Source organism: Trachymyrmex cornetzi, unplaced genomic scaffold (genome assembly GCF_001594075.2).
Source record: "Trachymyrmex cornetzi isolate Tcor2-1 unplaced genomic scaffold, Tcor1.1 scaffold503, whole genome shotgun sequence".
Classification (NCBI taxonomy): domain Eukaryota; kingdom Metazoa; phylum Arthropoda; class Insecta; order Hymenoptera; family Formicidae; genus Trachymyrmex; species Trachymyrmex cornetzi.
Genome location: NW_017299811.1, coordinates 204194 through 222054, shown reverse-complemented (window position 1 = coordinate 222054; position 17861 = coordinate 204194). Strand labels below are relative to the sequence as shown.

At 39.0% G+C, this 17861-nt stretch overlaps 2 protein-coding genes across 2 annotated transcripts in view; one reads left to right on the top strand and one right to left on the bottom strand.

The window, feature by feature from the left end:
* Positions 1 to 17861, top strand: part of sowah (ankyrin repeat domain family member sosondowah) — a 278269-nt gene that overhangs the window by 107656 nt on the left and 152752 nt on the right. The window lies entirely within an intron of this gene.
* The window catches only part of LOC108765627 (homeobox protein araucan), a 44234-nt gene that overhangs the window by 22984 nt on the left and 3389 nt on the right, over positions 1 to 17861 (bottom strand). The window contains exons 2-3 of the mRNA XM_018514422.1: positions 8052 to 8444; positions 133 to 266 (exon numbers count right to left, since the gene is read on the bottom strand). Of these exons, the coding sequence (XP_018369924.1) occupies positions 133 to 266; positions 8052 to 8444 (527 nt within the window). The remainder of the gene's footprint in view (positions 1 to 132; positions 267 to 8051; positions 8445 to 17861) is intronic.

Below are 17861 nucleotides of genomic sequence, written 5' to 3'. Positions count from 1 at the left end.
ATCTCTCTCTCTCTCTCTCTCTCTCTCTCTCTCTCTCTCTCTCTCTCTCGCTCGTTCTCTCTCTCCCTTTCTCTTTCGAGGTAGTTTAATCTAATGGAGTCGAGAGACCATGAAACCTGGCGATAAACTTACCCGTAGGCGGCCAGGGTTGGATCGTAAGGGTAGTAACCCGTGGCGGCAGGTTGAAGGGCGGCCGTGCCCCAAGCAGCACCCATGTCCGCCGTCATGCCCATCCCCGTCGCGTCCTTCAGCCCGTACGGATTACCCTGCAAGAGCAGAGTGCATGATAAGCGCTAATTTATTTAGTATGTCGCTGCATCGCGCATATAAATTCTACAATGTAAACATGCTATCGACATGCTATCCTTTTTATCGCGACGTTAAAATTAAAAAAGAAACAACGCGGCATCGATCGATATCGATCCTTGCGTGACATGAGCGATTCAGGAAACTAATACAGATCCATTATGGTTAATGCTACAGATTATGTTCTGCATGCTGAGAGAGATTATCGCAAGCCTGTATATAGAAACCCTTTAAAGGTTCAATCCATCTCAATTTTCACTGATAGACTGGAAAGACACAAGGAGTCGTCACGATCGTATAAATATAATATTGGACCTGAACACACAGTGTGGTTTGTAGTCTTAAAAAGCTTGTACGAGCAGGATAAATGTTTCTGAAAGAAATCTTTCAATCATCTTTTCTTTCATCTTAATCACCCCGTGAGATTAAGAGGTAAATGAAAGGAGGCCGCTGGTTTAACCAGGCATCTCTAAGACATTATCGCAGACAGACGTCAGTTAGTCGGTGTATAATGTCGTCACAAGACGCGTTGTAAAGGCACACTGTAAAACACGAGCAAAGAGATGGGGGAGAGGAGATGAGATATGAGAGGAAAGAGTGGAAAAGAGAGTAAGAAAGAGGAGCGCAGGTGTGAGAAAAGAGAAGGAACGTGGAGGCACGTTACGCGGCTAATGGTAGCACAATGGGGGATATTATTAGTGCAGCGGCTTAGGAGTGGTCTCTTTGGCGCCACGGAGTTTCGTATTACATCTAGTCGTCGACGTCGTCGTCGTCGTCGTCGTCGTCGTCGTCGTCGTCGTCGTGTCTTCATCGTCGTCAGCGTTCACCTTCTTAGTTCCCTGCTCGCCTTTACCCTTCGATTTTTGAAGGCCCTAACGGATGTCCTTGGTTCTCCTTCCCGCCTTTCTTTCGCCTTGCTCTCGGCCCTTAGTCCCGCCTCGCAGTGGGTCTCCACCAACATATAGATATATATATGTAAATGTGTGTATGTGTGTGTGTACGCGCACGCGCGCGCGTGTGTGTATCTTCGTCTTTATTTCTCTTCTTTTCAGAAGCTTTAATGGCGAACTGCGGGTGGTCCGACGTCGACGCTTCGGACTATTGTTACGACTGTGCACAGTCACACAGGGTCACCAGTCGCTGGTTTAACCGATTATACGAGCACGCCTGTATTAAGGTAGCAATAATCGTTGTGTTGCGCCCCAAATCTTGCGACGTATGCGACGCATTAGGGGGCGCGACAGCAAGGTGGCTCTAACTTGATACCCTGTGTCGCTGTGGGCCCGACATAGTCCATCAAGTTAATGCAATAGCACCTATAATTGTCCTCTCTACAGGGTACTCTAAAAACATAGATAGATCTGTATCATTCTTGACAAAATATTTTTTTATCTGCATCTGTGTGCTATTCGATATACGATATAAATTAAAAATATACGTAATTTAAAGTTATGCATCGATTTCATAGCAATTACCTTTTAAAAACAATTGGTACAATTTTTAGATATAATTTAGAATGACATCGCGTAAAATTTAAAGCATTATTTATTCATATATATATATTTACGATGTAAATAACACTTTCTACGTTTCTTACTTATTTTAAAATAAAGGTTACTTTGCACATTGTGAGACTTATAGGAATCTTACAGGACATTTTTTCGATAATTCATCGTATTACTCACTCCATTCAATGCTAATCTGATTCTTATTATATTGTAATGCCCGTCGAAATCGGTCCATCGATTTGAATCGCCAGGAGCACGTGCTTCCTGCTTAACTATCTTATGAAAAAGATCAAAGGAAGAAATCCCATTGAAAAAAAAAGAAATACGAAAACTATAGTGAACTTGATAAAAAATTATATGATGTAAAAAATATTTTATTTCACTTTTAATTAAATGAATAAAATATGTTATTAAAATTTATACTTGTACTATTAAAATAAATATCTAAAGATATACAGAATTTTTTCTAAAGTGTTTGTAATTTTTTCACTACGTATAATAATATTTAAAATTACAAGCGGTGTTTCGAAAAAGACATCAGTCTTGAAAATTGTTTATTTTTATTTCATTGCTACTTAATCTGCAGCAATATATATTGTGTTTTTTTCTAATTGCGAGAATAGGGGCAGAGTTTGAATTATACGATATATTTACAAAAAGGTGTGTAACGAAATAATTGAGAGAACATTGTTATACAAAAAATCAAGCATATTATTGTTCCTTGTATCTTTTTGTGTACAAATTCTTGAAGAAATTATGACCATTAAAGAAATATTTTTTTTCTCTAGTTTCTGAATGTTTTATCGCTTGAATGTCATAACCTCGCTCATAACGTTCGTTGCACAGAGCAACTTTTTTTACATAGCAAGCTTTTTTCTCACTTGAAGTTTCTCTTTCACTTTAAAAAAAAAGAAGAAAAACGGTAACACCGCAATATGAACGTAAAGAATTCCATCGTCAAAATACTCAAAATTCCCGGCAGTCAGACGTTTATGGCATTCCAAGCTACACCCTGTCGTATCGTTCGTCATCCAACTGCTGGCAGTGATGGTCGCGTGCGCCAAATTACGCCACGGCGTTGAAATTCCACGAACGATTGACCGGCCGGACTGCAATTTATACCGATAAAGATGCAAAACTATGACGTCCGCGCGTCCCGCCGTCTCGCGCGACAAATAGCATTCTTGGGGCTTCGCCAGGACTAAACCAATACGTACGAGGGAGCATCCCTTCGTCCTTCAGCTCATCAGTCTCAATTACAGCAGAACTCACCCGCGCGATCGACTGTCCGCGTGTAGAATGATAGAGTAAAAACACCGACAACTATGATTCTTATCTATACACACGAATACACAAGTACTTTCAATACTTCTTCAATATTGTACGTACATAGTAAAAAATTTTTTTATAGAAAATTTTTCACAGAAAACCACGGAGTAATTGATGAATGAATTCTGATATTGAGAATTACGAGATGCTGAAGAAATGATCATCAGTCGAAATTGTACTCGTATGAACTAGTAAATTCGTAAAGATTACAGGCAAGGATTCTGCAATAATTTTACGCAATTACCAATATGTTACTCGCGGATGTACACGCATGCGACTAAACGCACGCTGCACACGGCAATATTGCACGCCAACCGCGTTTAAGTGCCAATTATAAAAGCGTAACAATCTACGATTAAGAAAGCTACGCGTGTTACGCTTTTCAATGGGCCGTAAAATAACACAATATCATGGATCGAAACATTACGACTTTCGTATTGCGGCAGACACGTGTGCTTCTCCACAACCGCGGAATATTAATAGATATACTGATATCGTTAGATGTATATCCAAGTTTCATATGCATGGGGTATCATGCTATCCTCAGCCTCCTATTAATAAACTCGTAATTAATATTACAAAATAGCAAGCATTTCCATTATTAATTAAATAACTTGATATTCCGAGATAAAACGAGTTCCAAAAGAGAAAAATATTCAATTTGCTGTTCTTATTTTCATGTTACTGGTTTTATGCGTATTATCAATATGAAAAATGTCTGTCTCATCCGCAGAGTTTTCTATGGAGGAGAGAATACAGTCTGCTAATTCTTTTTCTTTTTTGAATCTTTTAAATTTCCAAGTCTTGAAATCGTAGTAATATATCTAATTAGTATTTGCCAATTATTCATAACCTTGACTGTTAGAAAAATATATACATTGAATTTACATGAAAAAAATGTTCTGGTTGTATCAACAAGAAGTACAAACAAAATGAATTCTAATCATATGAATCAAAATTCTGTAATTATTGTAATTGAATTTTTTATCTCGACTGGAAGGTTGATATATTTAACTATAAATGTCTAATTAATGCAATTAATTCATTTATTGTAATTGAATTTTTTATCTCGACTGGAAGGTTGATATATTTAACTATAAATGTCTAATTTGTACCCTTCTGATTGAATCTACTTAAATTCCAATTAATGCAACGAGACTTTCTTTCAATGTATAAAATATCTATCTTAGATAAGATATATCTATCGCAGAACCTCTCGTGCAATATAACGACACATTAAAATTTTTACCGTATTGAGACACCGTCTGAAGTACAATTATACTGTACGTATCGCAAACAATGCGAATAAAACGCAAAACATCAAGAGAATAAAGGTTCAAAGCACAAAGCGCCGTATGCGGCGGAATTCTCGAGGAAAACGTCGCCAGAGCAAATCTCGGAATCCGTTACGCTGATAGTCACTATGCGAAATAAGACGAATCCGTCGGCTGATGAGAAGAGGTTTCCGTCTACTATTGCTCCCCTATCTCGCGCAGTTACGTCCTCCTCTCGTCCTTTCTCGCGTTCGCGCACTCCCGCCGCCGCGGTCCCCCATGGCTCCCTCCCGTCCCTGTTTCATGGCATCCCGCGTATTGATTCTATAAACTCGTTCGCGAGAGCGATGAGAGCACTCTCCTCTCCCTACTTCCCGTCCTTTCGGTGTCCGCCTCTTTCCTTCCTTCATCGCCGATTCGTTTGACAGAGACAATCTCGCTTAGCGCATCCGCATGATAAGCGGGATTCGCAAATGTCATATGTGGAATATATTTTTATGCAGGAATTTTATTTATGAATGCAAAAAAGGGAAAAATGTCGAGACGCGCGGCCTTCTATCTCAGAAAAAGCATTCCAAAGGCATTTTCATGTTTGATATATCAATATCGTTATTTCAAAAGAGATGTGTAATTAAATACATGTTTAAACATGCCTGATAGATTGCAAACACGCGCCAGCTCGACAGTAGATCTATCATTACATCTGAATATTTGTCGCGAAATTAGCAAAAACTTAGAGAAGTAATAAGACCGATTCGTAGTGACGTAATAACGTCTTTAATAATATAGCTACATCAGAAAATATGAATTAATTGCAATTAAAATAGTAAACGTATGGGTCTACTAGACGTAGTGACGCAATAATGTCTATAATGATACACATAGTTACATCAAAAAGTATGAGTTAAGTGCAATTAAAATAGTAAACGCATATATTTACTATTTTAATTGCAATTAACTCGTATTTTCTGACTATATATTACTTTATTACGTCACTATGAATTGGTATTACTAGAATAGACAGTCTCTTAGTTTTTGCGCTAATTTCACGACTGATATTCAGATCTAATGATAGATTTGCGGAGTATCGAGCTTGCGCGAATATGCAATCTGCCAGACAGACGTGTTTAATTAAGTATATTATCTCACGATATTATTATCACGTGAAATTGACTGTAAAATGACACAGAAAAATTTTGTTGAGTAAATTTCGAATGTTTAAAATTTAAATTTTAGATTATAGGTACTACTCTTTATCGGCGCAGTATAAATGGATTTGCAAAATAATTATACCAAATCGATACTCGATACGATACAAGAATACAAAATCGCAGGACAATATCGCGTGATTGACGCGCGCTCTGCTGTTCAGATAATGGCCTGTGTCATATCAGTGTTTATCTGTCCAGAGCATGCACTGATTACGCGGCAACATCAAAAAGCCGACGGCTTTTTCAGTCGTACAAACATAACGACTCGTGAAAATGAAAATATACTATAGAGATAGCTACACGTATTATCTGATTATAGGAGGTAATGACACATTTACAGCACACGTCAATGGCATGCCGTCTCGTGCCATTATAGAAATTGTCGTTACAGATTGATTATGTCGTTATTAATGTCGTTTTTAAAAGTCGATTTTAATGATAATTGCGTTCTTCGTAAAAACAGTATTCCCTTGACAGGTACCTTTTTTGCCTTTTTACCAAATTATGACGATTCCACCTACAGTTCGTAAAAGTGTGACACGTTAATCCAACCGAGCTATACCGGTGAGAGATCGTTGCTTACACACGATATAGAAAATTGCGTCTGCAAATTTACGTCGCTAATTGCGTATGAAAAATGAGAAGTGTCTCCCGGATGGTAAATGCATTCGCTGAATTTCACTCGAGATAAACTCCTGTCTACAAATTACATGCAATGAATCGTAGCGGATATATAAATCCCCACGCCATCGAATCGCAGCGTAAAACGGAGCAATTTCCGACTACATTATGAACCATCGTAACGATTCCTTTTTCCTAGATTTTCTTCTCCATAGCAACTTTATTTTTGTCTCGGACCATTGGCCGCGCGTGGAATACATTAATCGACAACGCCACCTAAAAGCAGCCAATTAGTATAATCGTCCGATAAATTCAAATTTAATTGGCTACTACGCTTTCTTTCACTCCGGGAGTGCTTATCAGTGTGAGTGTAATGCATCCATGCGATCTTCTAAATCGCAAAATACAAGAGAAAAATCAGATTATATTATTGGTATCGCCTATCTTGCATACGTTACTTTATATATGCAGAATACGATTTTTATTTGAAAGTAGAGCAGCAATTAATTTTACAGACATAATTCCGATCCAGAAAATATTTCCAGTGTTATATTATAATAAAATTACAGATAAAATTCTGTGGCGAATTTTAGATTATCTGAAACTGATTTGACGCGGGTTTCTCTAAATTTCTGGCTTCTCTGGGACCGAAGCACAGTCGAGGAGGATTCCCTGGTGACATATGCGCGCGAATTCGTCACCGGCAGCCCCTTGAGAACGTAACGAGCAACCTCGCCTTCCGCGAATCGAAACTTAAACGAGATTATCGGCCGCTTCTCGAGAAAGGGACGAGTGAATAATTCGACGCAGCCGGTACCGATCCAGTCTGCGAAGATGCTCGAATTCCTAAGCGCGGGGCAATCGAAGGGATCCCGACGTCCGAGAGAGGGTTCCGTCGCCGGGATTCCAAACTAATTCGCAGCAACACCACGTGCTAATCCGTTTTAAGTTAATACTGAAGAAGCAATAATCGCCCGGCACGTCTAGAACGACGAATCGATCAATCTGCATCCGGCAATGACCGCGTTACACGTTGCAAAGCATAAGACGATCTTTCGTAGGTAACAAGAAACTTTATATTATAATTTTAATGTTGTAGTAAATTTAAAACTACGAAAAAAGTTAAGGGATTTTTGATTCTTGAAAAACAGAAATAATTTTGAGATGAAATAAAAACATAATAATTAATTTCCTAAACTGTCAGTGATAACTATAAATTTTATTTGTTTCCTAATATTAATAATTTTTGTTTGAAACCATTGAAAAAAAAAATTATTAACGTTCAAAAAGATTTATATTATTTCAATTATATCATTTTCCTTATTTCAAAAATAATGCAACTAAAAAATGTGATTTTCTCGAGTTATTACCATAAAAGTTAAGTAAAATATCATCCATCAATCATCAAAAATGGACTAACTTCATACAAAAATTGTCACAACTGACAAAATACGGCAAAAATAAAAAAATTTGATCACGTTAAGAATCTTTTTGCCATATATTATTTGATTAGTCATAATTTTCTGTCAAGTTCAGAGAAATAATTATTCTCCTTTTCGGGGAAGTAAGAGATATCATGTTTATGTGTCCCTATAATGTTTTGTATCCTAAATATTGAATAACGACGATTTTGATTTTTAAAACTGATACCTGCTAAATGATAATCGTTTAATATAATAGAGTAAAAACTAAAAGATAATTGTTTAACAATATTTTTAACACTGATACATTGAGAGATAAAATCGGTTGACAATATTTTTAACACTAATACACTATGATGTCAAAAATACAAGAAAACTTACCAAAGGCGAGTAAAACGCAGAGCTATCCATGCCGATGCTAGGATAAGGGCCTTGGTCGGTGGTGGAGGGCGTCGGCGTGGGGTAGGAAGAGTAGGAAGTCGCGGTGGGTAGCCGAGGGTAAGTGCTCAACGCAAATCTCGCGGCGTTGTCGTATTGGCAGCTGCACACCGTTTGCCCCGTCACAGGATCCGTCATCATGGGCCTACCGTTCTCACAGCAACCAGGTCCGGTGGCGGCACCACCCACGGGGGTCGTAGCACCGCCAGTACCTGCGGGCCCGACCCCCGTCGTCGTTGTCGCCGTCGACGAAGGCGATAGAGCACCCGGGCTTAACGCACCCCCCGACATCGCCGGCGACGTCGCCGTTGTCGGTTGCCCGCCACTCACCAGGAGCTGAAAAACAAAAGGAAAAATACGTCATTAACATAGTATAATTACGCGCATGCATGATGAGGAGAAGTTCCATACATTTCCTTGTAAAATTAGGAATTAGTTTTTTTAACTCTTGTTTCAAACTGACTTTGATATTCGTGCGGTCATAGCAACCTCGTCTTCTACAGAGATTCATTTCACATTCTCTTTATTTTTCAACGTAGATACATATAAATAACGCGTAAAATAGCTGTTCGTAAGCATATATGCATAGACATGTCATGATAAGGACATACATATGTACTACATATGTATATATAGCTAAAAAACACAAAAGATATTTTTTTCTAGTCTCTCAGTGCCTTTTTAGCTAATTTACATCGTCTCAGCGACCTCAAAAAATCCAGTATTCACAAACATCGATAATGGTGCCCTTCTTTTGCCAAGGTAGATGACGAGAAAAAAATTCTACCTGGGATTTTACGGTTTTTTTTTCTTTGTATGAAAATTCTATCGATGAGCCTTCGATAATCACCGCCTTTATCTTTACAAACGCGCAAGAATCTTTTACGTAAAAAAACTATAAGATATATATTTCATGATGTATTAATTTTATCGAAACAATCTCAGCGCCTAACGGAGAGCGATTATTCCTCCCACGATTAATAGCTTTGTTAAGCTCGTATAAACAGAAAGAGACGTCACTCTCATGTGCGTGCTCGCGCACAGGGGATCGTTCCGAGGTTGCCTCACGCTAAATTAGCCCATTGTAAATGAGAACGGAATGAATCCCGGTAATTAATATGGCAAGGGCGCGGAGTTATTTCGAGAGGACGGGAGGCTCGAGAGCCGCCACGACGAGTCGGGTTGTATATCTGCGTTGATAAAGCCTTCTCTCCGACAGCTCTCTCGCATTCCGTTACACACGGAAAAGAGAAGGAGAGAGAGAGAGAGAGCCCGGAAAACGACTCTCTCTCTCCCTCGTATATGTATATAATACCTTTCTATTCGTAGACCGTGTCGAAATCACCCACGAAAACGCCCACGGATCGTTGCGGCGTGCGCGTGACGAATAGAATCGACGAGAACTTTATTCCTGCAAACGATTTTTCTTCGCGTTTTAGCGTTTCATCTCTCTCGTGAATTATTAAAGGCTCGGCGTCGCTTATCAATTTCAAACTCGGCGCGTTTACAAAAATATGGTGACTCGCGGCGAAGTTTTTATATATACCAATGGGAGCCTCTATCGTTTCTCGCACGATAAAATACATAACTGTGTCCCGGTCGTTAAGCAATACCGTTGGGACGCGATTCACTTCAATCTCTTGTTTGCTCGGAAGTTCGACCGAAAATAAATAAAGATAATGAAGATTATTGGGTATAATTATATGGAGTCACTCAGGAACAGAATCAAAACGATATTAATCTAGCAAACAAGTTGATATTGTTCATCGTCATTTTGATGTCAAAATGATATCTTTAACATCAAAATAACGTCAAAATAACGACAAATAATGTCAGCTTGTTTGCTGGGACATCACTATGACTTCTTTTGTCTTCTATAAGTAAACTTATAAATGACAAATAGGAGCATTTTCCAGTGAGAATACAGTGTAGTAACACAGTGAATTATTACATTCTTGTTGTTTGCCAACAATAAACAAGGACACAATGTAATACTGTGAAACGATTTATTGTGTTACACTGCCTTGTTTGGAAAACGTCCAAAATTGTTTGTTGGGATACGACATCATTATGACTTCATATGTCCCTTATAAGTAAACTTATATAAGTGACAAATAGGAGCATTTTCCAGTGAGAATACAGTGAATTATTACATTCTTGTTATTTGCTAATATTAAACAAGGACACAATGTAAACTGTGAAACGATTTATTGTGTTACACTGCGTCCTTGCTGAAAAACGCCCAAAATCATGCTGACTTACGATAAGATGCTTTCCAGGAAGAAACATAGATGACACAATGTAATACAGTAAATCAATACATCCTCGTTGTTTGCCAATGTTAAACATGAAATAATTTATTGTGTTACATTGTGTGTCTTGCAGAGTTTTGCTGGAAAACAATATAGTGCACTGAAAGAAAAGATTGGTTGCTGCAACAATTTAGATAGTAAAATATGGCATAGCATTTTTATATGGCTGCAGCAATCAATTTTTGGTTGTAGCAGTAAATTTTTAGTTGTGTTAACCTATCCGCAATGTCAGTATATGGTTTCGATAGGCTAACGCAACTAAAAATTTGTTGCTACAACCAAAAACTGATTGCTGCAGCCATATAAAAATGCTATGCCATATTTTACTATCTAAATTGTTGCAGCAACCAATCTTTTTTTCAGTGTGACTTTTGTGTTCTACCTGGACATTGTTTTTTTCTGAGAGACGCATGAAGAATTTAAAAGATACTCGATGTAGCATTCGGCTGCCCTGTTTATGTCTCGAATTACGCGGTTTCAATGATTTGCATAATTATCTCGATCTACAATGAACCATCTGCATAACTATCTTCGTGAGAAAATTCGAGGAGTCGCTTCCGCAACACTGAGCCATTTCCGGCTCACGCTGTTTACAATCTTGTGCTCATCGATTTTCCGTGAGCGTGCGTCAATATGCTCGCGTATTTTCAGAAGAAATATCACGGGAATCCACGCCGTTGCAAAAATAGAAGGGCGAAGGGACGGCGCGTCGCATCGCGGGATCCGCACCGAAACTACCGAAAGAACGAGGTAAACCGAACTTTCGTGAACAAAGACCCCGCGCACTTTCGTCGTGGTGGTATAACGGTGGTGGTGGTGTAACGGCGGTGTGGTGGCGGACTTCGGGGACATGCTATGCGCGCGCGCACGTGTGTCCTCGTTCACGCATAACAACACATGACACGTGTGTGCGCGTGTATATGTGCACTCGTAGTCTCTCCCCGATTCCCTCGGCTCTCTCTCCGTCCCGCTCTTTTTCTCCTTGCTTCTAACGAAACGTTCCGGGCACCTCCAGCGTGTCTGGAGCCATTCACGCCCTGCTGGGTTTCCCACCGGAACCTTTTAAGACCCCACTTTCACCCCCGCAGCAGCCGCCGGCGCGAAAACCTTTCGGATCTCGTGGCGCAGGAAGAGTCGCCGTGATATGGTCCTACCTATCCCGCCTCCACTTCTTGTGCTCCACCTTGTCACCGATCGTTTCGCGACGCGCTCGTTGGCAACCCCTCGAGTAACCAAACGTGTCGGATTTTGTACGAATCCTGATACGAGCGCGCTATCAGAATTTTCTCTTCGGGTCTGTATACTACTAGCATACTTTTTTTAAACAATTGCTTATACGTGGAGAGAAATAATTCCAAGTATATATATTTTATAAATACGTGAGTGCACTATACTAGTTGTATTTATCCGCAAAATCGGTTAGAAAGCAAGAATTCTTGAATTCTTTTATTTCTTGATATTTGTGGTTTGTATAATATTGTCTATGAAAAGATTTAAACAGCAAAAATGCTCAGATTCCTTTACTGCTTGATATTTGCGGTTTGTATAATAGTATCGCTGCTCAAGTAAGTTTCTACTTCTCATGAAAAAAGGTACGAGTGGCGAAAGCTCGCTTATTTGATGTCCGGAAAATGGCGGCTATTATCGGCATAATTTCTAGAACGGTGCGCATTACACCGTCCCGCTTGACCGCGATCTAACATTAATTTTACGTGGAAAGTTATGTCGCCAAAGTTTTCTGGAATTTATAAATGACAGTTAAATAGCGAGTAATCGTTGACACGTTCAATTTTTTTCAAATTTAAATCGGGTGATCCGACACACGGAGAAATTTTGTTGTAGATATATTATATTTGGAAATAGAAATGAAATTAGATAAACAGTGCTAATAAATTTTACATTTTTAATACGAAATATGAAACATTTCTTTTTCCAATTTGAAGGTCTTTTAATTTAAATCGTGCTTAAATCGATCATACAAATGGCTACGCGTACGTTGAATTATTATCGCATAATCGATAATTTTCATTATCGCAAAAGAGAAAGAAAATATCTGAAATGAGCGGCATCTTCTAAGAATAATAAGTCAATGTCGCCTATCGCGATGATTAATCGAGAGATAGTTCATCAATAATCTACCTTGCGAAATTGACAAGATTCGTCACTTTGTCAAGATAGAAAGCATTCTCACTTACGGCTTTCACCATGTATAACTTAAGTAGCGATCTTTGTAACGACAGAATGACACAATCGGTGAAAAGTGAGTTCAAAAGTTTTTAATTTATTGAACTCACGCTGTAAAAAGTTTTATAATAAAATGTATTACGTGCAAACTGCTTCCTTGTTAATTAATTTGCACGCTTCTCGAAACTTTACTATAGTTTGGAATTGCATTATTTAATTTTCTTCACATATTTCTGCTCTTGTTTAACCAGTTTATATCTTTAATATATAAAAATCATAGACATCATTGAGTTCGCACTGTAGATGCTTTTCATTTAATAACCAAACTTCATTCTACCTTTTTTGACACATTCAGTGAAATAACAAAGATAAAATGACATTTATATTGACTTATCATCAAATGGAAAGCACCCTGTGAACACGCATGAACACTCACACGTGCGAACGAAGGGGACTGAATGAAAACCCGGAGAACCCGAAATCCTCTAAGAAACAGATCTGCTACGTAAATATATCGTTACAATCGGCCTGTATAAACAGGATTACATTTGTCGAGTGAAACTGGATAGTACTTGAGTTAATCATGTGTCATTGACATCATCCACGAGAAAATAATTGACACGTAATGTCGAGTTATGTTTCTAATCGACTACTAAATACTTGTCTTATCTATTAACACTGGAAATATATATTAAACATCATTATTGACTGTTTCTATTTTTTTAGATTATATTATATTATATTTTTAGTGTAAATGGGATTTTGACTTTTCCATAATTACGTTCTTCACACTGATGAAATCTTTGATTTTTCATCACTTTCTTTTCTTCTCCGTAGTAATTCGCTTGGTCCTTTTAGCATAGTAAGAAAACAGAAATATTGTAGTGTTAATGAATTGCGATATGAAATGGCGGTAAGAACTTATTTTTCTTTTTATTTGAAATAAAATTTATTAGTAATTTTAGATTTAGGCACGTCTTTCAACCAATGTTCCGCCAAACAATATTTGCTCGAATCATATTATTTTCAGTTGGGTTCTTAAAAGACGAACGTTCGTAAATTTATTACGACGGACTGGCAGCCATCAATTACGTGGACGCAGTTTATACTGAAAAGATGGCGACAGGAAAGGTTGAGTTGTGCGGCTTATCTTTTCTGCTTGCCTTCCTTCCCTCAGAGACCACTTCTTCCTCACACCGCAGCTTCTCTCTTTCTTTCTCTCTTTCATGTCACGCCATCATGTATCTTTTTCTCTTCACCGGAATCACAACCATCACGAAAGGCAAGAATCTTGACTCTCCCTTCGTCCTCTCCACCTTAGACCTCTTGTACGACAACGGCATTACGGGCCCCTTCCTCTCGACAAATTAGCCACCATGGCGACTTTTATAACGTGCAGACAGATGGGATCTTCAATTAAAATTTAACAGAATGCCACGTCTCTCTCTCTCTCTCTCTCTCTCTCTCTCTCTCTCTCTCTCTCTCTCTCTCTCTCTCTCGTCGGAAAATCTGCAGAGTCACGAAAAACAAAAAAGAACGAGGGACTTGAAATCAACTACTTGAGAGACATGACGTTAATTAATTACTCCTCTCCTATTTCCACTCGATAAAACTGTATCGAGTTACTTCAATGTATTTAAAAAAATCTACACTCTAAAAAATAGCGGTGTCTATACAATTGTGTTGATGTTAATAGTAACACGGATATCATGTGGATTTAATACCATGAATTTTAAATCTATCATGTTGATATAAATACTAGAGGTTTGAAATCCACACCATGTTGGTATTAATATTAACACCAGCAGTGAGAATTATATAGACCCCGCATGGATGTCAAATCCACACCAGAGGTGTTAAAGCCACACACTGATATTTTTTAGAGTGTATTCCCTCAATACGCTACTTATATGTGATAGACAATATAAAGATTTACAAATTCGAACGAATTGTTAATTAGTAAGCTCAATGTGCCGTGCGGAAAACGGATTGTCACGAAAGTCACGGGCATTAAATGAGCGCAAACGCGGACGCGGCAGTTTCACGTTAATTACGTCCGTCTCCGAGAGAGACGCGGCAGACAACGAGACGAGAGTTCCGCGAGCGTGGCTTTAAAAATGTCACCGTGCGCGGAGGAGGACGCCTGTCGGAGGGCGGCGAGATCTATTTGAAGCGTTAAAGACTCTGTTAAAGCGGCGGTAACTCGACGTTAAGAAGGCGCGAACGTCGAGTACCGCGGACGACTCGGGGTATTTTTACGCGGCTCGTTGAAGCGTTTATCGACGCCAGGGGAAATTCTTACGAGCTGCTCCAGTCCGCTGGAATTAAATCAACCGAGGGAACGTCAAACGTCGCTCACACGTTTCGCAAATTATGACAAATTATATTTTGCTTCCATAACTCTAAATTATATTATTTAATTATTTACCGTTTATTTTAGATAAAACTGTCCTATTTATTACCCTATTTACAAGATAACTATGATATAAAAGCAAGCGATTAAAAGATTCTTTTCATGTACAGAGAGAATTTTTGGTTGAAAATGAGCGAACCAAAAGATTCTGATTATAGCAATTAGAATTCTGGTTATCTCGACTAAAGTTATAATAGATTCCAGAAAATTCTGATTTGTTTATTTTTAATCAGAATTCCAATTAATGTAACCAAACTTTGTCCAGTGTATGTTTCTCTACAGAAATCGCCCTCCTCCCAGTTCAATCGGCGATTTTCGTCCTGTCGACCCTTTCGAAATCCGCGAAAAAAGAGAGTGATGAATTCGCGCGCGCGCGCGAAACGAGGCCGTTCCTATGCGGATGAGACACGTGCACCTTTAAACTGGCAACCGGTTTCCGCGCGACGTGCGTGTAAAGGCGAGACACACAACCGAGACCGTTCGGCAAGTACGTGCGAGAATTTGTGGCGTAATTGCCGATTCCGTCAATCATCGGGCGACGGTGTTTTCATGCCGCTGCCAAATCCCGCGTGATACGAGATAAACAGCGCGTAATAACAAAGTATAACCGGATAACGACGGCATAATAATGCGAGTTAACGAAGTAAGCGGGGCCTCGAAATTCTCTTTTCAGACATGCGATCGTGAGAAGAGCATAAAATGAAAGGCTAATATCTCGCCGGGCATTATTGTAACCGATACGGAGCCGACCAACAAAGTTGTAGTTTTACTCTGTAATTACACGGGCGCGGCAATTTGTATATCATTAAAGGTACGCGCTATTGGGGGAATAAAAGTTCCGCACGAATCGACGGTGTATCTTTAATAAATTATAATTAACCGATAAATAATGACCGAGAAAAAAATCCGTGTAGTGCAAAGAGAAGTCAAATATTTAACGTTAATGTATTCTTTAAATTATTTCTACCGTTTTTTTAGACTAATTATTCCTTTAATTCAATCCTTTCGTCTTGTACATCTCTCTTATTTATCACTATTGCGTTACCACTATAACTCAATACTTGGATATCGTCTAATTACCGGTTCATGAAGACAAGAGGAGTGGCGAGGATTAGCAAAGCGCTCGCATTCGCAGTTGAGCCAGCTCGTCGATCTCTCGCGTCACTCCTCTGCCAAGGGTTCGCGTCGATTCCCTCGCGATAACAATGGCCGCGAACAGCGCAAAAAGTGGGCGGCGTGAATGAAAGCGAGACAGACGAAGAGAGAGAGAGAGAGAGAGAGAGAGAGAGAGAGAGAGAGAGAGAGAGAATGTACAGGCCACGATCCTGAAAATCGATATCGCGGATACCGAGGTGCTTCCGTGTCGACGTTCGTAATTATATGCCGCGGAGCACGATATACCGCGTTGCACGATTCCCATTATTGCCATCACGGTAGTGTAACTTATTGTTAGCGAACAGAGCACGATGCTCGAGCGTAGATAGAGCGATGGTGTTGAATGACGGGATGCAGTAGCGACCACAGCTCAAAAGTTTAACCCTTTTGGTAAGCGTGATCATTAGAATACGGAGGCACGCAGCTTCTCCCAGCGAAAAAATGAAGTTAAACGAAAATCGTGATTCTTATCATTTTTACTTCTTTAGTGTACAATCTTGTATATTTTCTTCCTAATTATGATAATTCTATAACGTTTCAATCGTGAAGTGAATGCCATTAATGTAGATTACTTACAGTCATTTATGCGACTTGCAATAAATACATTTTAATGCTGTATGATACATAGGAAACAATATTAAAATGCAGTCAAATCACAAAAACGATATATATATAAATATATATTGATTTATGATTTAGGGGACAAGAGATCACTGGAGAGTATATTAGTTAATCGAATCTGTCCAATTAATTCTCAATTAAAATTACAATTGTAGATTTTACGACTCGTTCCGTTTTATCTACGGTGAGTCGTGTTATAAGTAGAGTATAAACATCAATTATCGCATATGCTTAGAAATCATTGGCACAAGATAGTTATTATCTCGCGGCTTGCAACGCGCGTTCGCAAACCATGACAAATTTCGTAACGCCATTTAGATAATTATACATAATTACTACTCATATATACATGTTAATCATTCGTTGAAGTTTCCAACGGTACAATCACTGCAACCGGATCTCTTACTTCATTTGCACGATGTAGATTGCGATTAAATGAACGGCTCATCGCCGTGATGTTTTAGCCCACATTTAATTTCATATTAATTTTATATAAAGAAAAGAGAGAAAAACTTTTATAAGTATCTCTAATGTATACATCATGCATATCAAAATACTTTGCTGCAGGGTAAAAAAATTAATAAGTTAATGAACAGTGTGAGCCGCAAATTATCTTAAGAAATCGAAGCGACAGGTATTGCTTAAGTTTTGGCATTCGACAACGCAACTCTAACAAAGTCATGACTTCGGCAATATCTTACAGGATATCGAAAGTGCCATGATGTATTGCAATAACGCGGTACGAGCTATAGCGAAATATCATGGCGAACGAAGTTTCTCCACAAATTACTTCACGTCCCAATGAATCAATCAGGAACGGTGTTTATGAAGTGAAGGCACCGCTGCTCATCAGCGCGATTATGCAAATTCTTAGCTCGTTATGGCAGATAGGAGGCCTCGATGCGATATCTTTTTTTTCCCCCGGGAAGCGGTGAAGGCACATCGGCACGTCCGGAATACGTAAGCCTCGACATACGTGTATACCTACGTTTCAACGACGTTGCGGCGAATAATGGCAATTTACAACTCTCCACGTTGCAACGCGGATCCTCCACGGCTACGGCGGAC